This window comes from Neodothiora populina, assembly GCF_041146345.1.
Source record: "Neodothiora populina strain CPC 39397 chromosome Unknown canker_contig_12, whole genome shotgun sequence".
NCBI lineage: Eukaryota > Fungi > Ascomycota > Dothideomycetes > Dothideales > Dothioraceae > Neodothiora > Neodothiora populina.
Genome location: NW_027191404.1, coordinates 2,066,004 through 2,089,222, shown reverse-complemented (window position 1 = coordinate 2,089,222; position 23,219 = coordinate 2,066,004). Strand labels below are relative to the sequence as shown.

The window sequence follows — 23,219 nt, the reverse complement described above, 5'->3', positions numbered from 1 at the left end:
GCTTCCGATCGTCAAAGCAGCATCATGCATAGGCATTTACTGCACAGGTACTTGTTACACGGCAGATGCTACAAAAGTCTCAGGTCATTGCGTGGAGTAATACCTAGGGGAAAGACTACCAAATGCGATATCAACATTGGATCTCGGACTTAGCCTCCGTTACATCGATCGCATGCCCGGGATTTGAACCATCAGCAATGACCACACGATATTGGTGATCACTGTCAGTACTCGACTTTTCGCACTCGGTACTCGTCAATTCGCAGCCTGATTTGCTGTGTCGCACTAAAGCACGTCTTCCTTCGAGAAGCCCACCGTCAAGGGCCATGACAGTATGGGACGCTGTCTGACTGGTCGCAAGCTTCGCAAAAGCCCGACCTCGAGCTCTGTGCTTGCCATACTGTGGTCTACACTCCTCCAATGATCCAGCAGACTCAAGATAGTCTCTCAACTTGGTCAAACTTGTGCGAGAGGCCAACGCGTTGATATGCACATATCGAAAGTCCGGATTCGTAATCTCGCTCATCTCAGGCGATTGGCACTGCATGAACTCGGATGTGCTAGCAATGCTAGTAATCGGCGAATTCTGCCCAGACACAGATGTGTCGGTGCAAACGACCAGCTTTGGCAGAGTGCTTGGACCTTGGATCAGCCAAAGATATACGCGGAGGCACCTTCCTGGAAGAGGTTCGCTGCGAAGGAAGTCGTTGTGATGATCAGTCGATAGTCTAACACGCCAAAAGCCAATGCATTTCAAAGTACTTACTGTACAGGTTCTCTGCTTCATCTTGACGCTTGACCCTTATACATCCGAACATGCCAGACATGTGTCCCTGGAACGGCATGTCTGTAGATGTCCATCCGGGATTTCGCGCCTTCGTACGAGCCAGATCTTTGAGATTCTGCCATGTATACCCTATAGGTAACTAATCTCAGTGTCAGATGCAGTTATGCTCGAGCAAGCCTCCACACCTACCCCGTCTATTCCCAGCAGGTAGCCGGTGATATTGGACTTTTGTTGGTAGTGTTTCTTGCTACCGCTCATGGTCCAGGACTTTTCTTGCTTGGCTTGGTTAGAAACCAATGAACACGATATCTTTACGATTAAAGAGATGATGATAACTTCGCACTGGGGCGGATGGGGCTTCATTTTATGCTGCATTTTCGGACGAAAAACAATTCCCTCAAGCAATACTGTCGACCATATCTGTATGCACGCCATGGTAGGCGCTCCTGCGATACCATTGATGCGTCAACGTTTACTGCCGTAACATACCCCATACGGATTGCGTGCCATGAGCCGGGCTATGGAGTCTTCAATGCTCAACCATGTACAGTTCGATTGATAGTCAAGCCTCTGCATAAGCGGGGGTATACCTATTGTGGAGGAGCGGGCTGATCTGTTGCCGTGTAGAAAGCACCCCGGTCATCCTGCACGCTTTCTGCCACGCCGCCTATGAGCTGTCGAGACTCGATCGAGATGGCGGCAACTCAAGATGCTGTGTGAGGTTGCAGGCGTCCAGAACGGATGCAGGGTAACTTAGGCAATCCCAGAGAACCGTGTCCTCTCCCAACTCCCCCAATGAAGAGCTTTTACCCCATTCCTGTGATGTGATGTGTTACCAAAAGTTCGGTGCAGCACTCCGGCTTAGCTAGATATGTCACTTTTATGCCCAATGAAGAGAGCACTTCAATGATCTGCCTTAATTCTGCAGTCTAGCATTTGACTTATACAAACCTGCTTTTCCTATCGCCAGAGTCTCTCCACACCGAGGAAGAAAATTATGAAATTAGGCTACGATTGCATCGCGTCGGGCGAATTCGAGCCATCATTTGAATATCTGACAAGCCCCAACGTTTAGCCTGCTTGCCGAAATGGAGGGTAGGGGTTACACAAAAGTTGTTTCATATCAGAATAACTTGTCAAAGGTATGCAACAATGTGGATTGAAGTATCTCTTCAATCAGTGTCTGATCATATGTTTCAATTGATGAGCTTGAACTTCGGATGGCGTGACACGCGGCACAACCCTTGAAATGTTTTGGCCATTGGCTTGATACTACTGGGTAAATGCCTTACTTGTATCAGAGATTCATCGGGAATTCGGCAGAATCTCAGAGACGGAACTATATGCAGTGTCTGGTTGTTGCCTTGTGATCCAGAAGAGCATGCTTCTGATAGTGTGGTAACACGATAGAGTTATTATGGCAGTTTGCACTGTTTTGACATCTAGCGGTCCGCAGCCATATCTCACCATGTACATTACCCTCTGTCGATCTGAACCTATCAATCAAGACCTGGAGGGGCAGTAGCGATCGCAAGTACTGTATATAATGGTGAATCAGGAAGCGACTCTCTTAGTCGCGAGGTTCTTGAAAAGCCACGGCTACACCGAGGTCCGTCTTGTCACAGAAATACATGTGCTCTTCGTGCAGCCGACCAGAGGACTAAAACAAGGACGAATCATCACAGACACTCGAGGCTTTGATCCGTGAAGCTAATCTCGCTGCGAGTGCTGGCTCTACCAAGAAAGGCGATTTTACTCTCGAAAGAGTCCTCGAAGAGAAGAAGATCTTTGACGTAAGCCTGAGGTTCGAGAAGCTTGGTGACGATGCCGGCAAGCAATGGCTTGCAGTCGCGCCAGCTATAGCGCATCCGATTCCCTCGCCGACGACTTCTAACATCATTCATACGTCGTTTGCTGTTGCTACCGGCAATATCCAAGAAGGGTGTGTACTAGTCTAGTGGCTGCATACTGAGAGAAAGTAATTGGCTAATTGACTAAAGTGACCAAGGAAAGCATTTGTTGTTCGCTACAACAGCAGATCGTCGGGTCAATGTTATGGAAGTACCATCATGCGCATTGCAAGATAGTCTGACAAGTCTACAAGATTCTCCGGTTCTTTCTTGTGCTATGCTGCCCAGCGGCCATCTGTTGACTGGATCAATGAGCGGGCAGATAACCATCAGCGACCTGGCCGGCAACATCCTATGTCGACGTCGTGACCACAACAAATATATTGTACAGGTTGCGAGCCATGAAATGGACGACACGATCTTGATTGCGACAGCTGGCTGGGACGCGAAGGTCAATTTATATAGTATGAGTGGCAGCGAGCAGGAGCCTAGACTCACTGCTTCGATCGAGCTTCTGACCAACCCGGAAGCGATCTTGTTTATTGAGCACCCAGACAACAAGCAGCCCATCCTGATAGTCACCCGTAGAGACTCGACATATCTATATTTTCACAGTGCTATGTCTGGCGATCTCTTAGGTAAACAGAACATCGCCCCTCACGCAAACAGCTGGACCCACCAGACCCCAGCTTCGCTCGCATTGTGTCCTACAGACGACACACTATTAGCCATAGCTACGTCCGCGACTCCAAGCATGAAGCTGCTCCTTGTGCGCCTCTTACTCCCGTCTTCGGAACAAGCAGAGTCCACCAGCGGCCCAGTGTCTTCGGCGCCATCCTCCCTGCTCATCAATCCCGAGACCAGCGAGCAGTCTGGCTTTGCCTCTGCCCGCGCCGCGCTCGCGCTGCAAGACCGAGAGGCTGCCGCCATATTGATTCATTGTAACACTCTGGCACCGCAAACTGCATATTCGACCCCCGCGCTTGCCTGGAGGCCTGATGTAAGTAGATACCATCTATTCTTGAAAACTCCACCCGACGCCTCACATCACTAACAGATCTGTCATCATCTAGGGCAGTGGCGTCTGGGTCAACAGCGACGACGGAGTTGTCCGGGGAATAGAGGCCAGCTCAGGCAAAGTCGTAGCTACACTAAAAGGCCATGATATCGGCTCGAAGATTCGCTGTCTCTGCACGGCACTCGTTCAATCGAATGGCAAGACTGAGGAGTGGTTGGTTACTGGGGGCTTTGACCAGAAGATCATTGTTTGGAAGCCGGAGACGTGAGATATGCGTCGCCGTGTGCTGTTTGGATAGTGTAGGGCGTAGCAATAACTTTCATCAGTGCTGGATACCCGAGAACAAAAGAGACCTTCTCGCACTTTCGACAACATATTGATAGCTAGGAGAAGCTCCATTCAAGAGCAGTCTTAATTCAAGAGCGGTAGTAACAAGTATATATACCTGAAAAACAAATCATAAAAGTACATACGGCCACAGGCAGCTGAGAACTGGGCATCCCGTCCGCTCTGCCAGACATAAGCAGTTGACCGGCTGATTAGTACTACGGTGGGTGACCACGTGGGAATCCCAGCTGCTGTATGTTCTTGTTTTCTTTGAGTCTTTTTTGCCTCCTTGCTAGGCTGGCTCGTTCTTGTGGATGTAAGGTTGGTGGTGGTCCTCGTATCGTGTGGGATTCATGACAGGCAGGTGCGGATCGAGCTAACGCAAACGAGAAAACATGCAAATGGCCAATTCGGCTTGGTAGAAAAAGTTTCGATCCAAACTTGACGGGTGCAATTTTGGTTGGCAGTAGGACTTTGTGATTAGAAACAGGATTTGTACATGCTAGCCTTCTCGTTATATTACAATCGTCACGAAGTCGCCGTGCGACTCATACCACGACAATACTTTGCAGCTGCAATAATAGCCACAGCAGCCAATAGCGAACCATTATAACCTGCAAGCACAAAGAAAGGAGCGCCGACATGCGTTTTATCGAACAGAAAGCCTCCGAGCTTCGTCAGAACTAGAATGCCCACACCTCCTAGAAGCGAGTAGACGCCTGCGATGGTTCCCTTCAGCTGCACTCTGTCTATCGGTTGGTTGCTTGCCGCTGTCGGTTGTCGTGTGAGTAGCGGCGAGGCTTCTGAGCTTTCGTGATGACCATTCATGCCGGCAGTTGGCTGTTCGGAAGACGGGGTTGGCTCATCGCTATGGGAGATGTTGTCGAATGGGGGTTGCGCCACGACCTGTATACCTCTTGACAGGGTGCCAAGTGAGCAGACAATGGCGGTGATCTGGCTGATTCCAAGCAGGATGACAGAAATTATTACTGTCGCTCCGCCACCTGAAAATGGATCGGGGTCGCTTGTCAGGCCAAAGATTACGGCGCCTGCAATACCCGCCACTGCCCCAATGCTGAGTGGAATATTTGCCGTTGACTCTTGCTTGCTCAAGCGGCTGTTGACCCATCCGATAAGTGGAGCGCACAGCAATGCAGCTAGCTCTGCAAATCCGGTCAACATTGATGCGAGGGTATACGCTCGCCTGCATTTCGATTTGATGTCATCTCCTGGGTCCCCTTCACAGAGACCATTTCGAATGAAGTACGCATTGACGAACAGTGGGATGAATAGCGAAATGGCAACAGATGATCCTCGTGCAACAAAGCCTCCAATATATCCAAGCGCAATCCTCGAGTCTGTAAAGGCAAGGCCAAGCGCAGCCTTTACGAGGTGGACGTATGGCGTCGGCGTTGCATCTGCTCCACTTATAGTACTGGCTTCTGTGTGTGAGGACCTGTCAGGAGTAATATAGATGTTGCGAAAGCCTTTGCCCTCGTCTCCTGGGAGACCTCGAAGGCCGAGGTAGACCAGCACTGCTAAGATCAAAGCAATACACGCGACAATGTAGAAGCTGTACTGGACTGCATCCCTTTTAGAAGTGCCAGCACCAGCAATAGTAGTTGGCAACGGGAGAAATATTGCCACAGCAAGCAATGCTCCAATACCCGTGAACAACCCTACGAAGCCTGCAAGCTGGCTACTCGTCCCTGCTCCACTACCTTGGTCCTTATCGACAGATTGCGGGTAGGTTGTCCGTTGTCGGCCAGAGCTCGAAGAAGGTGGCGAAAAAATGTAGCGTGCAGGTGTGATAGTCAGCTCGCTACTGACGCTGAACGCACCCGAGTGTCGTACATTGAAGTCAGGCTCTGTGCTGCTCTCGTCTGGACGATTGACAGGCCTGGACTCAACACGACGCATTGTCAAAGCAGGCAAAATTGCAGTGACCATGGTGCTGCAAGCGGCGCCTCCAACGCTGAAGAGCAATCTACCAAGTAGTAACTGCGGATAGACATTTCGACTCTGAACAAGCACGAAGAAACTAAGTGCAATGATGCAGAATCCAGAGACAGTGACATTCCTCACTCCTATCCTATCGCTGAGCAGGCCCCACAGAGGACATGCTGCTAGAGCAAGCAATTCATCAGCGAATCCCAGTGTTCCTACAGCATCTCCAACGCCTTCTTGTTGTCCGATGCAATCGGTGATAACGAAGGAAATGGACGCGTTGAGAAAGACCAGAAACGATATGGAGAACGAGGCAACGCCGACCAGGTATGCTGCTGTCTGGACTTTGGTCGCAGTGACTGCGGGAAATATTGCATACATCGTCACTCTGACACGAAGCTGAGTAACGTACTTATACGTGTTACATGTAGGATGGAATATGATAACGAGGGTTGATTGAGATTTTAAGGACTAACGAAGCCCGTATCACAGGCTCAAAGCACCGCTGTTGGTCGTGATTTCATCAACATATAGTGGCACTACCGCCAAGATATGGGCTGACAAGTGGAGTTTCGGCAATCTATACTTACTCATAACCTTAAATTGCAGGTACAGGATAGCGCCTCATTCATCCTGAACTACTATACCATGGCCACGGTATTTGTCGATGACAGTAACCATGCGCGAGCGAATTACTGGCAGCATTGTACAGTACTGTAGCTTCATGTCAGTATCAGAAAATGAAGTTTACAGGTCCATACATATATCGTATTGATGGATTATTCTGATCATAAGGTATCTTTCGCGAAACACGAGTACATCGTCCGCAGCACTAGTCCACTGATCTTGCTCGTTTCACACCCAAATGGTTCTGTCTGCCCAGCACCTCCGACTCCATTTCATTGATGTATACTGCAACACCATCCGGCCAATCGTGGTCGACTTCTTGACACCTTTTCCGGCACCATCCATGCCGAGAGGCCCATTGCGCGAATTCAAGGTGCATGGTGGTCTTTCTGATGTCATTGCATACAGCTCGGCCTTCGACATGCTCTACGTTCCATCTTTCGATGGCGGACTCATGGATGAGGGCTGACTCTGCATCGCTAGGTGCTCTATAGCCCGGCCTCTGCTGTGTGGTTTCGTTCCAACAGTGCCAGAGATATTTGATCTTGGCTCTTGGTCGACGGAAGCGTTGGCAAGGTCGGGGCCGTATATTGAACCATGCCCCTGGTGTTCCTTGAAGCTGTGGTGGCCATGGCCAGCCGTGCTGTCTGGGTCGATGGATCATTATCGTGTAGGTGACCCTGGCCCTTTCCTGATGAGTGTGGCTTGTACGCATATGATTGTTTTGCGAGTGAACCACTTGGTGGAAACACATTCATATGCTTGAGACGATCATGATTGTACCTCTTGTCCGTATCCTCTGGCGTGTCGGGTTCTGTATGGTTGACTCTAGTCTTGAAGTCGTCAATGTGGCCGAGTGCTAAGTCTTGACGCCCAGAAACAAGAGGAGAAGAGTTTGAAGACATATTGATGTTATAGCTTTCAATCATCTCGCCACGCACCAGCTTCAGAGCGAAGTCAGAGAATGTCCCCTTTTCGCGCATGGCATGAGCATGGATGTCATTCACTAGAAGGCCTATCATGGACGAAGTCATACTATGATCTGATATGTTCATCAGCCCAGGAGCTCTTAAGAACTGGTCCTTCACGGCTTCACGCCCAGGCTTAGTTTTGGACAGATTAGCCCTGCGAGTCCTACAGTCCTTGCTGTTTGTGAAGGAGTCAGTGCAGTCTCCGAGAACGATCGACCAATGGCCTAGACTGCGGAATCTCAGAGCGGTATCCAGAGTACCGATCACACCAGGGTCGGTGAGGGTGTTCCATAGGTGCTCTAGCTGTTCAAGGAGATCCCTGACACTGCAAGATAATGGGCTAGCATCTGGCTTGACAGTATACGTGTGGATGATTTGGTTTGGTGACATCAATCCATGTCTCAATCGATCGCAAAGCTCCTGGTGAAGTTCCCGTATTTTGGCAACACTGACATAAAAAAGGCAGTCAAAGTATGCCAAATCTACGAGCTGGCGAGAGCTGTATTCTGGTAGTTCGCAAGGTTTTGGGCATTGATTGCGAAAGCGACAAGTCGAGCATGTCGTGGCCTTTGATCTTGATGATTGTGCCATGTGAGAGAGCGTTTTCTTGGGACTGTGACCATGAATCCTACAGATGTAGGCGTAAAGGTGGTTATTGCCGGCATGCTCTCCACAGACCTGGCATATATCAGCATGGAACCATATCAATCTACAGAGGATAGCAAGATCGCTGACCAAGGGAGTCTCGCTGCGTACATTCTTGTGCCAGAAGGGTATACTGTGCTCATAATGATATAGCTCCAACGCAACGATTCTGATGATGCCTCGACACTTGTGATCGGGGATCATATTCGAACGGCCCTCGTCAACTGCGTTTTGTGCAACATCTGGAGCCATCGGTGGCGCAAGCGGCTGCACCTCGAATGCGACCGGACCGAAGTTGCGAAGTTCCATGGGACCGTGATATTGTCTCATACAAAAGCTGATCGCTCATGTAAGGATTGGGCAGACTACAGAACTTACAGAATGTAAACGCAAGAACAGACCGAGTGCTGCCAACTGTAATAGGTGGCTGGGTGGAAGGCTGGGTATGACTGATACCGAATAGGAAGCCGCGATACCATTGTTACAATGAGATTGACAATTGACAGCAGCACTTTCATGCCTAATGGACAATTGATTGTCTTGTCGGTGATTGGGGTGAAACACTAGATTGCTCTCTACATAGCTACTGTGCCAATGAACCATACAACTTTTCGCTCCTGACCATGAATTTTCGATCATTTCGTCCAGAGTAAGTTGAGAGCGCACCTACCATTGAGAGGACGCACGAATGAGAATGTGCCACAACCACGAAGCTTGCAATTCGTACCGTTCTACTTTCATATATCATCTTTTTCCAGAGGAGAGATTGACTTTTAGTGACCAATGTACAGTGAACTGGCCCGAGATCAAGCTGGCGGCACAGTTCTCGTTCGGTCCTTCATCTTCCTGAAGACACCGAGAAAACCACCCCCTGTTATGCGATCTCCAACCTTAGGTCGGCATACCAGGGCCCAATTGTCGTCATTGGTATTTGCAGAGGCTGCAACAGGCTCTTTTTCTGAGCTAGAACTCTCACTCTCACCAGTCTCGCTAATAGGTACCTGCGCTTGCTCCTTCTTCAATGCTGCTCGTGGTTTAACAGCCCTCACGTCCCATTCTCTGCCGCCACTTGTGCCGTTCTGACCAAGCTCGAGCGTCTGATCTAAGTGAAGAGGTATGCCTTCTTGCTTTATCTTTTGCATGCACTCTGCGATCTGGGTTATGGAAGGATTGAAGATGATCAGTATGCCATCAGTACGCAAGGCCGAAGCAACAGTGGCGAGGTGTGAATGGGTTGACGGAAGATCAAGGAAAGCGTGAGTTAGAAACGGAGTCGGTGATGAATCTGACCCATCTCCAGAAGACTGCGTGCTGGAGGCTCTGCGTGCGAACTCATCACGAACCCATTGACTTACGTCTCCAACATGAAAGTCGACGTTATCTGCATACCGTCCATGACGGAAGCCACGCACAACCTTCCGAGCATGCTGCGAGAACTTGGCAGAGACATCGATCGTGTGTAAGACTGCTCTACGAGAAGCTCGCCACGCGGACAAGGCGTCGTCACTCTCAGAGATACCAGCGGTAGCACCGCTAGCGGACGTCTCGCCTGCAGTAGTACTTGCCTGTGAGTCAACGCTTGACTGCTCCGGTTTCGGGGGATTAGCAGCGTGGATGGCTCGGCTAAGGTGCAGCGTAAGGGAGCCGTGACCCGTGCCAGCCTCCAAAATCTCCAGACGTGATTGCGAAGGTTCAGCGTCTGCGGAAGCAGCTGCTGGCGACACGTGTATATCAAACAGGCTCGCTATCAGATTCGCGTCTGCTGGATAAATAGGTGTAACAAGCCTCTTGCTCAACGTCACATATTCGCCAAGGGAGACATGATGAAGGCTAAACTCGGCTCCTGAGCTGCTGCGGACCAGATCGCGTGAAGACTTTCCAATGATATCATTATGGCTCACTGTACCCCTATGCGTCTCAATTCTGCGATCAGCTGTGAGAGGCTTTGTGAGGATTGGAGTCGCAGATGGATCCGCCTTTGGTCGCACTAGCACGAGGTCATTCTCTGTGGCAAATCGTCAGTTAAATCGTCTAATTAGCGGAGCTGCGAGATTGCGAGACGCTCACCGGCGAAGGGACTGAATGCGGAGGCATATGTCCTTCTGGAGGTACGCAGCGAGATGCGATTGTGTGGGCGAGGAAGATGAGCAGAAATCCTGCCTGCTGTCGAAAGGGAAAGGTTCATGCGAGCAAATTGTGCAGGGCCGCAATGGGACAACAAGGGCTGTATATACTATTACTGGAACGCAATTTCTTTTGTGGAATCGACGTTCGGAAATTGCCCTTATTGATCTATCGAGGAAATCATAGGCTGATATGTACAAATTATGATATCAAGACGCTGTCTGGTCAGTCGGGGAAATTTTTGTAGATCCATCAGGACCATTCAGGTACAAATTCCAGTAAATCTGGGGGAAAACATCAGCACCGATACCGTCGAACGGCGATTCGCGGAGGCTCTTCGAGTACATCTCCATTGTCAGTTGAACTATCCGAGTCTTAGTCTCATTGCATGCTCGCTGGTCAAATGCTCTGTTGTGTTAGATAAGTCTATATACACAAATTGCTCCCTGAGGTATGGGGCAGTAGTTGGATGGAAGGTTTCACTAGATCTAGGTAGGTGAGCTTCCTCCTGCGGCTATACTCCCTGGTAAGACTATCTTGATCTTTTTGATATATTATTGTGAAGAGATATGACATCCTATCAGTCGAGTACATAACGTCACTGAATCGCAGTAGCTTCAGTGCAATTCAATTACTCCCTATCAAGTAAAGCACCACTGCTACATTCATAGTCCGACACAAGATCTCCTTTGGGGTCGGGGTAGGGTAAGGTACAGAGGTCTACAATACTTGGCGACGGCCGATTTCCTGCTCTCCGCATGGGGTAAACGTATCTTTACTTTACATGTGATATTCTACGCTGTTTCCACAATACATCCGTGTCGCTTGTCCGCCATTCCTTGACCACGGATATGTTTTGCATCCGTTCATCCAAAATTCGCTTGCCATTGCTTTGAATATATCAAAGACGACACTTCCACAAAAGACTCCAATTCTAGAGGGCAATATGCTACATGGCGCAGTGCGCCAGCATCAACACCTTCCATATTCGACCAGGTTACCCCTCGTAGTAGCTTCGTTTGCGAGCTAGACTTCGAGTGTAGCTGCAACGGAGATCTGTCCTTCTCCTCCCAGGTGGTCTTGTAGCAATGGCTCGACGAATTGTGAGTGTTCACGAACATCGTCTTTACCATGTCTCCTGAACGGCATCTTACATTCCCATGTACTGTACTACATCTCGGCTGACCTACTACGAGGTGCGAACCATCTCTCAATTAGCCGCTCTGCTTGTCACCATACTCGTCTTTGTCTTCGTCGTTGATACACGATATCGTCTTCTCCCACACTCAATACACACGGCCAATTTCTTACACCATCCCGGCCTGGTCATTACCGATGTCACCCTGACGACATGCTCCACAGCCAACCCTTTTTCCAGTTGCGATCTGGATCCTGAAGTTTGGTACCGCATCGAGAAAGACCTCTACCTTGGTGAACGATGGCTGAGCTCGGCGTACCTGCATGTTCGACGCAAGAAGGAGGAGGAGCTTTCGACTACTGACAAGATTGTCATGGATATCAGAGTTGGTCGTTTGGATCCTAGTACTTCTGAGAAGTCACAAGGAAAGCAGAATGATAGATGGGAATCCCGACCGGGTGGGATATGGCTTCTCAGAACCAGCAAGCGCTCTGAGTCTGACAGTGGTGGAGCCATCACTGCGGTTGACGTTCTCTTCGGTGCAGACGCTGTCGAGCCCAGACCTGGCTGGTCCATTACTCAGACGCCTCTGCTTCTACAGACTGCGTCAGACCTTCACGTGGCACGTTTGACTCTCCGGCATGGTCAACCAAGAACAGAGAAGAAGTATTCACCTCCAAGAGTACGCAAAGACGGTACTTTCAAGATTCTACAAGCCAGCGATCTACATCTTAGCACCGGCGTAGGAGCTTGCCGTGATGCGCTTGATGAGCATGGCGAGATACATGGAAAATGCGAAGCGGACCCTCGCACACTCGATTTTCTTGAGAGGATACTTGATGATGAGAAGCCTGATCTCGTCGTTTTGGGTGGTGACCAAGTCAACGGCGATACTGCGCCAGATGTGCAAAGCGTGCGTCTTCTCAGTACCCAATTCCCGGTGATCTGCTTGCCCCTGCTGATCATATCCTTATAGGCCATATTCAAGTTCACCCAGCTCTTCATCGAGCGTAACATACCTTATGCCGCAATCTTCGGTAACCATGACGACGAAGGTAAACGGCATACACATCTATCCCGACAAGAGCAGATGTCACTCATGTCAACTTTACCTCACTCCCTTTCTCAAGCTGGACCGCCAGAAGTTGATGGCGTAGGCAATTATGTGGTGGAAATTCTCGCGCCTGCTCCCTCGCAGCATTCGGCAATTACTTTGTATCTGTTGGACTCGCATAGTTACAGCCCTGACGAGGCCAAGTTTCGAGGCTATGACTGGATCAGGCCCAATCAGATACAGTGGTTCCGAGACACCGCTCGAGCGCTGAAGGCCAACAATGACAAATACAGCCACATACATATCGACATGGCATTCATCCACATACCGTTGCCAGAGTACACGACGGAGGGCAATGTCGTTGCTGGAGGAGAATGGCGCGAACCTAGCACTGCCCCGGGTTTCAATTCTGGCTTCTATGAAGCACTGAAAGAACAAGGCGTGGTATCTGTCGGCTGCGGTCACGATCACGTCAACGACTTCTGTGCCCTTCGTCCGCTATCGACCACAAGCGAGAGCGATCGACTCGGTCCTTGGATGTGCTATGCCGGTGGGAGCGGATTCGGAGGCTATGCAGGTTATGGCGGCTTTCATCGCCGCCTGCGCGTTTGGGAGGTGGACACCAACGCGGGGAGAGTCTACACTTGGACAAGAGTCCAGTGTTGCGGCGACGACATCAACAAGCGTTTCAATGAGCTTATGATTGTTGATGGTGGACGAGTTGTAGCTGCCGAGCATTGATCTGAACACGCCACGCCATGCCATGCCAGACGAGTCAGAGTGTATACATTATGATGATCGACGATTCACGGCCCTGACGCCATTTGCGATGCAATTGAACGATTCAAGCATTGCGAAGGTGTGTGGTATTTTTTGTTATAAGCGAAGGGGAACCTCGGTCCATCCGAGACTGGTAGGATCGCGTCAGAATGGAAAGAGCAACGTTTGAACCCCGCGAGTCTGGGAGAATGCACGTTCATCACGCTTCGTGCACCTCTCCACCTTTACCGGTTCAAGCACCTCACATCAGCTGTAGATATTGAGATAAGCGTTGTGATGGCATGCTCGACTGGCGCGGATGTGAATCGTCAAAAATGGGGGAGGGCATGAACTGACGCTCAGCGACAGGCCAAGGGGGCTAGCGAGCTAGAAGATTGTGTGGCTGGATCGCATGGATGATGCGCCGCTGCAATGATGCCACACGCCGACATACAAGTATGATTGGGAAGCTGGTTACTTAGCAACTGTAGCCGTGCTATACGGAGACATGAGTGGCTCTACCGGACATGATCACTCGTGATCCCTTACTATGCCTAAACTTACGCCACGTATCATGCATGACTGGCTGTCGCCAGTGTCGAGCCTGATAAAGACGAGACGACACAGAAGCGAAGAAATACAAACCCAATAAGGTTAGGTAGATAGTCATCGGACCGACTTCGTACGATTACTCGAGCTCGCGGGCGCTTCGGCCAGTGAAAATTGAGGGTCCAAGCAACCCTCTACCGATGACATTTGCAGGCAAAGCCAAAGCGCCACAGATGGCGTTTCGCCCTCTATAAGTATGCCCGAGAAAGGCGAACGGAGACTCAATGACTTGCGAGGAAAACGCAAAGAGATTTAGCGTTCTTCGATGAGGCTTCGATTGCATCTACTGGGGCCTCGTAAGCTCCATTTCATGCAAAGTCTAATAAGGCGAACCTCTAGGCGCACATCCGTCCGACACTGACGAGGTGCGAGAAGGCCAATCGATCGACGCAATATGCTAAAATTCTGCTTTGACGTTCTCGGCCCGTGCACGCAAATCCCGGCGGTTGCGATTGAACACGCAGGTGGAAAGTACCTACAGTGCACAGTACAGTACGGCCTGAGATGCGTTAGGCCTTTTCTTGAGTCTCGGCACGACTTTCATTATAAGGCTGACTCTTGCCGAATTGTATGCTCGTTCACATTAAGGGAATGATGGATAGCGACACGATTTGGCATGAGAGTAGTGGAGCCCACACTATAATAACATTTGAAGTCAAGTACTTTACCTAGTAGTAAATGCTGGATGTTTCCGTGGTATTAATATAGATCCAATAATGTTGAAGGTTGTAGGCAGTTTAAAGTTCGAGGTGCTGTAAAAGTGTGACGATGCATGCTTTTCGCCGTCGCGGCCGGGTACTTCGAATTCCTAACGCCATTAAACGTCATATCCGGAGAGTCGAGGCCGAAGCACACCACGCCACGGCCCGCGATACAATGAACCACAGTGAGGTACAGCACACGGACGACAGGCCGAGGACGAGGACGAGTAAGGCACGCAGGCTGTTGCAGCGTGCAGGGCGATGCGGCGTTTGTCTGTTGACATTAGCGTTGCCAGGTAGGCTGCGCTTCGCTATGACGACTCTGTCACTCCAGATCTCTTTGCCGGCTGCTCGGACACGGCGCCGCTCACACGAGCGATCAGGCAAAGGAAGAGGAAAAAAAAACATTGGTGGCGAGGATTGTAAGGGGTCGGGTGAAGGATGTTTCACACCATTATTGGACCCGTTGGCCGCACACGTGGATAATGTCGTTGCGCCCAGCAATTCGAGGTACAGTACAGATACAGCATCGCGTGAATAACAAGTCAGGTAGGGTAGACACGACTATTGATCAGTAGTAAGTCCCTGATGACTAACACTCAGATTCATGATCGAGACGCGGCAGCTCAAGCCAGGGCAGGGCACCCCTCCCAAGACCACAACCGACCCAGGTGCGACAAGACCACCGACGCAAATGCACGGAGGAACAGAAAGAACATTCGCAGACAGGAACGACGAGCGAATCGAAGCATCTGATCTGTGCATGCGCCAATAAGTCGAATACTGTACTTGTATGTGCAAGGTAGGTAGAGTTTGGTGTGCTTTCAATTTAGAGTGCAAAACTGGGCTGAAGACGGCGCAAAGCTTAAAGATGCATGAAGCTCAACCTCTGCGTTGCATTGCGCCACTATCCAACGGTCACTGACCACGGTCCACCACTGACCGCCGTACGCCGTACCCTATCCGCATTGCTTAGGTTGTTATCGTGCGCCTTGACGAACGGGCAGACACAGGCACGGTTTTCAGGTGTTTGTCTCCTTTCCCAAAAGCATTGTCTTTGAATTTCCCTTCATTCCATACCCCCCACCCCCCACCATCTTTTAGGACTCTCAGGACCAGGACCTGGCGTCACGTCGATATCTACTTCTGCACTCCCAGAGAAGGCGTATGCCGTTTATTATGCCCGACCCGGCTGGATCTTCTTCTGCGGTCAAGCGGGCGTGCGATTGTTGCCACAAGAGAAAGGTCAAGTGCATCGGAGATGGCACGAGGCCGTGTAAGAACTGCACCGCAGCCGGTCTGACGTGTACATACAATGCAATCCCGCAGAAAAAGGGCCCCAAGGGCAGCAGGGCCAAAGTGATATCCGAACTGCGAGAGACGCAGCGCCAGACTCAACTCGCAGCCCGCGCACGCCATGGACTCGGCTTCGAGGCATCCCAGTACGCAACTGCCTTTTCGCGCACTCCGGAGCTGTTGTCCATGGAGCTCATCACGTCGTGTGTCGACTATTTCTTCGCGAAAATGTACCCCACTCAGCCCATAATCCATCGTCAAAAGGTTGGGGAGACCATTGGCCAGATGGAGAACTCGATAGAGGCTTATTGCCTGCTGGTCTCGCTGTGCGCGTACATGCTCATCCAGCCAAACCTCAATCTCCCCGCCGGCATCATTCCGGACCAGGACTCGCCGCAAGCAAAGCTGAACATGGGTCAGACTCTACTAGAAGAAGCTCTGCGCGTTCGCAAGGGCTATGACTATGTCGAGTCACCCAGTGTCTGGTCCATAATCACATCCTTTTTCTTTTTCGGCAGCTATTTCTGCCTCGACAAGCACAATACCGCGTGGTTCCACCTCCGGGAAGCGACAACACTGGCGCAACTACTGGGCATGCACGAGGAATCCCATTACGCCACAGACGTGGTAGAAGCAGCACGACGCAGGCGTCTTTATTGGCTGCTTTTCGTCACTGAAAGGTTGGCGATAATCCAACAAACACGATGCTGGGGGTCCTTCTGCTAACTCATGACTCAGGGCTTACGCGCTCCAGAGGCACCGTCCCTTGACACTACATGCCACCGTTGGCCTACCTCAGCTCAATGATGACCCGGCAGAGACTGCCGAGCTTAATGGTTTCATTCATCTGGTCAACCTCTTCAAGCCATTCGATGACTCCTTCGTGGGTCTATGGAACAAGGCACGCGTCGGCTGCTCTACCGAGTGGCTCGCAAGGCTGCAAAACCAGCTCTCGGACGCTCTTCCTACCTATCTTCACTGCACAGAGAGCCAAGCGGTGGATCTAAGAACTTCCCAGCAATGGCTCAGGACTATGGTTTGGCAGTTGTCTATCAGCCACGGCTATCTATCATCCGCAGCACAGGAATCCGCCATGAGCTTCAAATATCCCATTGAGATCTCCCGGGATCTCATCGCACAGTCCAGCGGTTTCTCTCAGGGGTCCATGGAGATTCACGGGATCGGCCTTGTCAGTCATAAACGCGACGGTCTTGTCATCTTCACACACAGCTTTGCTGACTCATACCCAGGTGGAAAAACTCTTCGACGTTGCATGTACACTAACAGACGTCATGTCGTGCGTGCCTTTTGAGCAACATACTTTCGAATACGGTCCGCGGGACTATCTGAACCAATTCCTGTCACTAATTTCGACCTTACGTGGCGGTCAGCAGCGCTACCTGCCTCTTCTACTGTCCAAGATAAACGACACTCTACCGACGATGCCCATGCCTGGATACAGCATGGTTTCAGTGCCGGGCGGAAGAGGCCGCATTGACGAGATCTACGACAGCAGCAATCCCAATAGCGGAGACTCAACTCCCTTCGGTAGCCCGCCTCCCCAACCCGTCGCCCCTCCACTATTTCAGTCAGCGTTTGGCGAGGACTTCAAAAGCCTACCTGCTCCGACAAGCACAGGTTATCCCATGATGACCTCTGCCGCTCCGTTTCCTGCACTGCCGGCTGCATCCGCAATACCACCACTGTACCAGGACCCGGCACGCAGCGCTTTTTCCAATGTTACAGGTCAAGCAGGCTTCGATCCCACAGGCTGAAAGCTTTTGAGCGCGTGAATATCTTCCAAAAATAATGTAATCATGACGCCTGTAACGCCCGCAAAATAACATTCTAAGTCGAAGTGTCCCAAAAACAAAGGGACGACTTCGTGCAGCAAAGCAATAATTACGTACGACGAGAACCCACGGCCCAACTCGAAAGTGTACACCGTCCGAGTCAATCATCAAGGAGATGCTCTAATCCCACGCTCTGGTAGCTACTTGCAGTTCAGCGCCACAAAAGGCCGTCTGATCTCGAATTTGCAAGACGAACGAAGAACACAGGAACAGCAGGATCGGACCAGGCGTGGACCCAAAAGTGTCACGGCACCCTCCTAGAGCAGAACCACGAACGCGGAACGTGAAGTGATTGGAAACGAGGCGTCTTCGTAACAGCTTTTTTTTCTTTAGCTAATACTGGTTCATGGTCCCGAGTCAAGCGTCAAAACGATGCGCGCTTCACAGTCTGGCCTGCGCTGGTGCGGGATCCGAACGACCCAGGATCCACTTTGAGATATCTTCGGCAAAAATAGTCTTGTCGTTCCCTGCCTCGGCATGCACTGAAAGTGTCAGTTAGCAACAGCAACAAATGCTAGCGTGGAAAGAGGGTGTGAAGGGGAATCAGAAAGAACAAAAGCTAGAGCGGCGACGACTCACTGTTATGGAATAGACCTTCGTATGGCTTCAAAGTCTTATCCTTGATATCACATCGTTCCACAAATGCCTTGGAAGCGGCGAAATCGTTGACCCGGTCCTCAGTGCCGTGGACGAGCAACAACCTGGTCACACCACCCTCGCCGACGCCATCGTGCAGAACAATCTTACCAGTGTCCAAGGCTTCGGCTCGATCAAGCATGCCTGCCAGACCCTCTAGCGTACCAGTGTCGTGGCACAGAGTGTCTTCTTCATAGAGTTTGTTCTGCTTCTCGTCGTGCGTCAATGCTGCGCTATCCAGCTTATTGACCATCTGCCGCCTTGGAAGCAGACGCCCAGCCAAGCGGCCCAGCACGACAGTGAACCTCCACGGTCTCGTGTGAGGGTGAAGAGCAATGAGAGGCGCAGATGAGATGAAACCCCGAATGTTCGAGAGGATCTTCGCAGGTCCCTGAGCCGCGTAGACTAGGATCTCGGCTCCTCCCATACTGTGGCCCATGAGGAACAGCGGCACAGGCGACGGGATGACGCTTTCGAGCATCGAAGTTATGTCCGCCATGACCGTCGTTGTCGGGCCCGTCAGACCGCGTTCAGATGGCTTCTTGACGGAACGGCCCCAGCCACTATACGAGAAGGAAACATGACGTTAGATATTGATACAAAATCACAAGGACTTTTCCTTCTGAAATGAAAAACAAGAGCAAAGAACAACCACATTCTCCGACTTGGTTCAACCTCCTATTGTAGTAGGATGTTCTTGTGTAAAGGCTTACCGTTGGTCAAATGAATATGTCTCAATGCCATTCTCGGCGAATTTGACAAAAAGGTACTCGTAGTTGTTGCCTATCGGACCACCGAATTGTCAGTTCAGCGAGAAAGGGTGGGCCAAGGGACTACAGTCGCCTCATTAACTTTTCTGATACTTCAATCCCCCGAAAAGCAAATAACAATCCTACATAGAAGAAGCAACAAGCGGAGAAAATGAAAACGAGTAAAGAGGCAACAGAGGGAAGAAGGAGATAAAGAAAAGAAACGTACAGTGATCACTAAATCCATGCACGAAGAGCACTCTAGCTTTTACCGGTGTCGATGTGGCTGGCTGTTGTTCTGTTAGCATGGTCACGCTAGAATTGGCATCGTCTTGTCCGGATCAACAACCATTGACGATGAAACGAAGATGATGATAGATATAGATGTTTTCTCTCTCTCGTGCATAAATCTAACTTGAGGGCAACGTTTGTTTTTCCTTTTCTTGTTTCTTTCTTGTTCCTCATGCAAGCTCAAAGAGCAAATAGTCTCTTCGCGAAAGTAATAAGAAACAAAAGGCATTTATAGCTGGATAAGAAAAAGAGACCTATTCGGTAGATGGCATACAATAAAAGATAAAAACTCACCTTCCAAGTCTTGGTATACAGCTGCGTGCCATCAGCGACCGTGTGCCACCCTTCTGTGGACGTGGTAGTAGTAGTAGTAGTAGTGGTGGTGGTGTTGATCGACATTTCTTATTTTTACTCCGTGTAGCTGTATAGTACGAGCCTAAACTCCGTGGGTGCGTGTGAGTGGATGAAGAGGATGTGTGTTAGTGGGACTCGCGTGAAGAGGCGTCGTTGGATATTGAAGGTGTTGTATAGATAGATTGCAGAACAATTTATTGCAAATATTGTACTGTAGATTGCAGATGAATAGATGGAAATGGTTGAGTGGGTGGGTCGGTGTCCTTTCCCTGGGATTTTTGGTCTGTCGAGTTCGTCTTGAGCGTCGTCGAGCTAGGGTTGTGTATTGGGTTATGTACCTTACTTTGCTGTCTTTCTATATGATGGATATTGTCGCACTGTATTCTACAACTATATGTATTTCGACTGTGGATTCTAGAAACAGGAAAAGGTCGATGAGTTATGGGAAATGCAGAGGGTGCTGATTAAGTTCATAATAAAGGGACGCGGATAGCAAGCTACAAGACTTGTGCCTACCTTAGGTTGAAATGAGGTAGCTTGTTTGATCCGAGACCGAGGATCATGTGCTTGCTTCCCCATGTTCCAGTCGGACGTTTTCGCAGTAATTGCCTATTACAGTTGGACGCCGGGACTACGGAGCTACATTTACATTTTGGCACGGCTGATACTGCACATAATAATACTACAAGTTCATAGACCCGAGGACTCAGACAGATTACGAGTGAGGCGCAAGTGGTGTGTGTTGAGGACGAATAATCAGAGGACTTGGCTGCCGATCCTGATGATCGGATAGCTAATGTGCCTCTGTTCACCACCATTTCTCGCAGAGTACTCGCTCTCCCGTCATTCCCTCCCGACTTGCTAGGTAAGAGACAATTTCGTCAGTCATACGAGGCGGGCCACAGACATAGGCGAGAGTCTTCGTTCTGCGCTGTATGTCATGTCCCAAAGCGTTATCCAAGTCACTGGGCGTGATGCGTCCAAGGTGGACATCCGAAGGCAGGCCTGTAGCCTTGGAGATCTCGTCCTTGGATGCACCGGTGAGGAAGAGCTCTAAGTTAGTTTTGTAATTGCTTGCCTCCTTGAGTAATCCCATGACTCTCTTTAAGAAGAGTATATGAGAACCGTCTATACGACCGCCCTCAATCTTCGTGCTGTAGATGAACTCGAGAGTTCTTGGTGGATGACTCTGCTGTAATAAATGTGAGAATATCGAGACCAGAGGACTTTGACATGAAATCATTAGCTGGTGATTATCAACGAAGAATTATCCTTCACATACTTGATCCCTACCCCGCCTGCAACTAACAAGACAGACTCGATGCCGGTATAATCTACATCGAGAGGAGGCCAGGTAAAGCTACCGCCAACCCTGACAACCAATTGCTTATGCAGAATATCATCTTCAGGTCGCCACAACCACTTCGCCGGCGGGTTCTCACTCTTCTGAATGGCAAGCTCGAAGTAAGCCGGTCGTTCGGAGGTAGGCTGACCCTCACGCGGCGTGCTCGTGACAGTGAACCCCCCGGCCTTGCTCAGACCGGGAATGAAGACGTCAAGCCATTGCCCTGGAAGAAACTATACTGTCGGGCATTTGTTTGTCAATATACATGCACGAATTGTCCTTTACTTCTCTGTATGAACAAGTTCGTACCCTGAATGCGTGTTTCGGATCGGTGGAACTAAGTCTCAGGAGGCGAATGGTCTGGTTCACTGATTCGATACGCGAGAGTGTCACGTCCTCAAGACGGTTCTCTCGTGGCTCTTGGGAGGTTCTCTCTTCGTGGCTTAGAGACGCCTTTATAGTTGCCATGGTGCGGATTGATGTTTGACTGCGATGGTTAAGGAAGCTCTGAGCAAACAGAGATCGGTTGGAAGCCCGGATGAACATTCCTTGATTGAACCTTGTTCACTATAGTATCAATTTAGTGATCTCGAGTAACGGGCGAATATAGCACTATATTGCTTAAGGTATGTTATTTTTATCGGAGCATGCTCTTCTGTTATCATTCGGATGCAGTGCTGTAGGGGTTGCGATGATGTAAGCGATTTTAGGTGCGGGGTGGGATCAATTGATAAACATCAGGTATTGAGCAGTACGACATGGATCGCGCGAGCTCGTTGAACCACAAAAGTTATACAGATGAGCAGTATCAGTCCCTACTATAATAGTGGAACGACAACGAGACACTAATACTCACGTTTGCTTCTCTTATCGTACATCATACAAGAACAACTAGTCATGTCTGCAGCAACTTGTGCTATACTGTCAATCGGCGACATGGGCCTCGGCATCGCAAAGTTATTGATGGCGAACAATTACAGAGTAATCACGAGTATCGCTGGCAGGAGGTAAGTGTTACTCGGACTAGCGACAGACTGTGAGACTACTAAGACGTCACACCAGCCAGGGCACGCTTGACCGTGCCAAATCGGCGTCGATAAATGTGGTGTCATCGGATGAAGAGCTTGTAGATGAGGCAGATTACATCCTATCTATCGTGCCTCCTCGCGATGCCGTGTCTACTGCCGAGCGAATTGTGAAAGCATCTGCTCGTCCAGCTTTCCTGGCACGAAAGATCCCATTGTACTTCATAGATCTCAATGCCATCTCCCCGAAGACTGCTCGCCAAATAGATGGTCTATTCGAGAGCAAAGAGGCTCATGTTCGGTTCACTGATGGCGGTATCATTGGCGGCCCACCACGGTTCAAGGGAGGCGGTCCACCCACGTCCGACATGGTATCATGGGTACGACCGAGCATACCGGTCTCTGGACCTTACCCGTTATCCGAAGCCGAGATGAGTGGCGCGAAACTGGCCAAGGTCTTGAACATACAGCACGTTGCTGGCGAGATCGGACCGGCATCCGGTTTGAAGATGACTTTTGCCTCTCTTACCAAAGGACTGACGGCATTGACCATCCAGAGCTTCACCACAGCACACCGACTTGGAGTACTACCAGAGTTGCAAGAACACCTGGAACAATACAGTCCAAAGACTTTGGCATTGGCCCAAAAGGGTATTACGGGAATGCCCCATAAGGCATACCGCTGGGTTGGTGAGATGACCGAGATCGGAGACACCTTCACCGAAGATGGAGGGTTTACAGGCGACGAAGACATTTTTTCTGCTGTCAGCAAGACATATGAGCTTGTCGCCGACGGAACTGAATTAGGTAGTGAGAGGACGGGACAAAAGGTGGAAGGTCGAACAGCTGCAGAAGTCGCGGCGTTGATAAGCAAAGGAATTGATATGAGAAAGGCCAAGCTAGATTGAACGGCGATGTAGGAAGCACTTTGATACAACGAGCTCGCCAACGACCGTTTGGCAAGCCAAGGGTATTGCGACCCTAGCTTTGAATGGAGTACACACCTGCTTCAGTAGCAAGCAGCATACAGAAGTGCCTGTTATTCAACTGCATTCCCAGTGTTCAAATTGGGTAGATCAACTACGACTATGACTCATGACCGGCCTATATAGA

General features: G+C 50.1%; 8 protein-coding genes across 10 annotated transcripts; 4 read left to right on the top strand and 4 right to left on the bottom strand.

Annotated features, from left to right (window-relative positions):
• Nucleotides 1-2,333: 2,333 nt before the first annotated feature.
• AAFC00_001374 (uncharacterized protein) lies at nt 2,334-3,923 on the top strand (the record flags this gene model as incomplete). The annotated part of the gene is made up of 4 exons (XM_069340559.1): nt 2,334-2,396; nt 2,473-2,729; nt 2,788-3,637; nt 3,711-3,923. The coding sequence occupies 4 exons, from the start codon at nt 2,334-2,336 to the stop codon at nt 3,921-3,923; spliced, it is 1,383 nt and encodes a 460-aa protein (XP_069204026.1).
• A 587-nt stretch (nt 3,924-4,510) lies between these two features.
• AAFC00_001373 (uncharacterized protein) lies at nt 4,511-6,310 on the bottom strand (the record flags this gene model as incomplete). The annotated part of the gene is made up of 1 exon (XM_069340558.1): nt 4,511-6,310. The coding sequence occupies one exon, from the start codon at nt 6,308-6,310 to the stop codon at nt 4,511-4,513; it is 1,800 nt and encodes a 599-aa protein (XP_069204025.1).
• Nucleotides 6,311-8,978: 2,668 nt separating this feature from the next.
• Nucleotides 8,979-10,357, bottom strand: AAFC00_001372 (uncharacterized protein; the record flags this gene model as incomplete). The annotated part of the gene is made up of 2 exons (XM_069340557.1): nt 8,979-10,177; nt 10,240-10,357. The coding sequence occupies 2 exons, from the start codon at nt 10,355-10,357 to the stop codon at nt 8,979-8,981; spliced, it is 1,317 nt and encodes a 438-aa protein (XP_069204024.1).
• Nucleotides 10,358-11,384: 1,027 nt separating this feature from the next.
• Nucleotides 11,385-13,229, top strand: AAFC00_001371 (uncharacterized protein; the record flags this gene model as incomplete). 2 transcript variants are annotated; one of them, XM_069340556.1, is made up of 3 exons in its annotated part: nt 11,385-11,399; nt 11,493-12,347; nt 12,411-13,229. In XM_069340556.1, 3 exons carry the CDS (start codon nt 11,385-11,387, stop codon nt 13,227-13,229), a joined length of 1,689 nt encoding a protein of 562 aa, XP_069204023.1. The 2 variants fall into 2 exon arrangements, with proteins under 2 accessions (XP_069204023.1, XP_069204022.1); XM_069347915.1 differs by lacking the exon at nt 11,385-11,399 and having other exon boundaries at nt 11,457-12,347.
• Nucleotides 13,230-15,724: 2,495 nt separating this feature from the next.
• Nucleotides 15,725-17,628, top strand: AAFC00_001370 (uncharacterized protein; the record flags this gene model as incomplete). 2 transcript variants are annotated; one of them, XM_069340555.1, is made up of 3 exons in its annotated part: nt 15,725-16,533; nt 16,592-17,042; nt 17,104-17,628. In XM_069340555.1, 3 exons carry the CDS (start codon nt 15,725-15,727, stop codon nt 17,626-17,628), a joined length of 1,785 nt encoding a protein of 594 aa, XP_069204021.1. The 2 variants fall into 2 exon arrangements, with proteins under 2 accessions (XP_069204021.1, XP_069204020.1); XM_069340554.1 differs by having other exon boundaries at nt 15,737-16,533.
• A 459-nt stretch (nt 17,629-18,087) lies between these two features.
• AAFC00_001369 (uncharacterized protein) lies at nt 18,088-19,781 on the bottom strand (the record flags this gene model as incomplete). The annotated part of the gene is made up of 5 exons (XM_069340553.1): nt 18,088-18,188; nt 18,286-18,905; nt 19,056-19,125; nt 19,321-19,381; nt 19,677-19,781. 5 exons carry the CDS (start codon nt 19,779-19,781, stop codon nt 18,088-18,090), a joined length of 957 nt encoding a protein of 318 aa, XP_069204019.1.
• A 763-nt stretch (nt 19,782-20,544) lies between these two features.
• AAFC00_001368 (uncharacterized protein) lies at nt 20,545-21,549 on the bottom strand (the record flags this gene model as incomplete). The annotated part of the gene is made up of 3 exons (XM_069340552.1): nt 20,545-20,962; nt 21,019-21,314; nt 21,391-21,549. 3 exons carry the CDS (start codon nt 21,547-21,549, stop codon nt 20,545-20,547), a joined length of 873 nt encoding a protein of 290 aa, XP_069204018.1.
• A 429-nt stretch (nt 21,550-21,978) lies between these two features.
• AAFC00_001367 (uncharacterized protein) lies at nt 21,979-23,014 on the top strand (the record flags this gene model as incomplete). Its single annotated transcript, XM_069340551.1, has 2 exons — nt 21,979-22,088; nt 22,144-23,014. The coding sequence occupies 2 exons, from the start codon at nt 21,979-21,981 to the stop codon at nt 23,012-23,014; spliced, it is 981 nt and encodes a 326-aa protein (XP_069204017.1).
• Between the last annotated feature and the right edge of the window lie 205 nt (nt 23,015-23,219).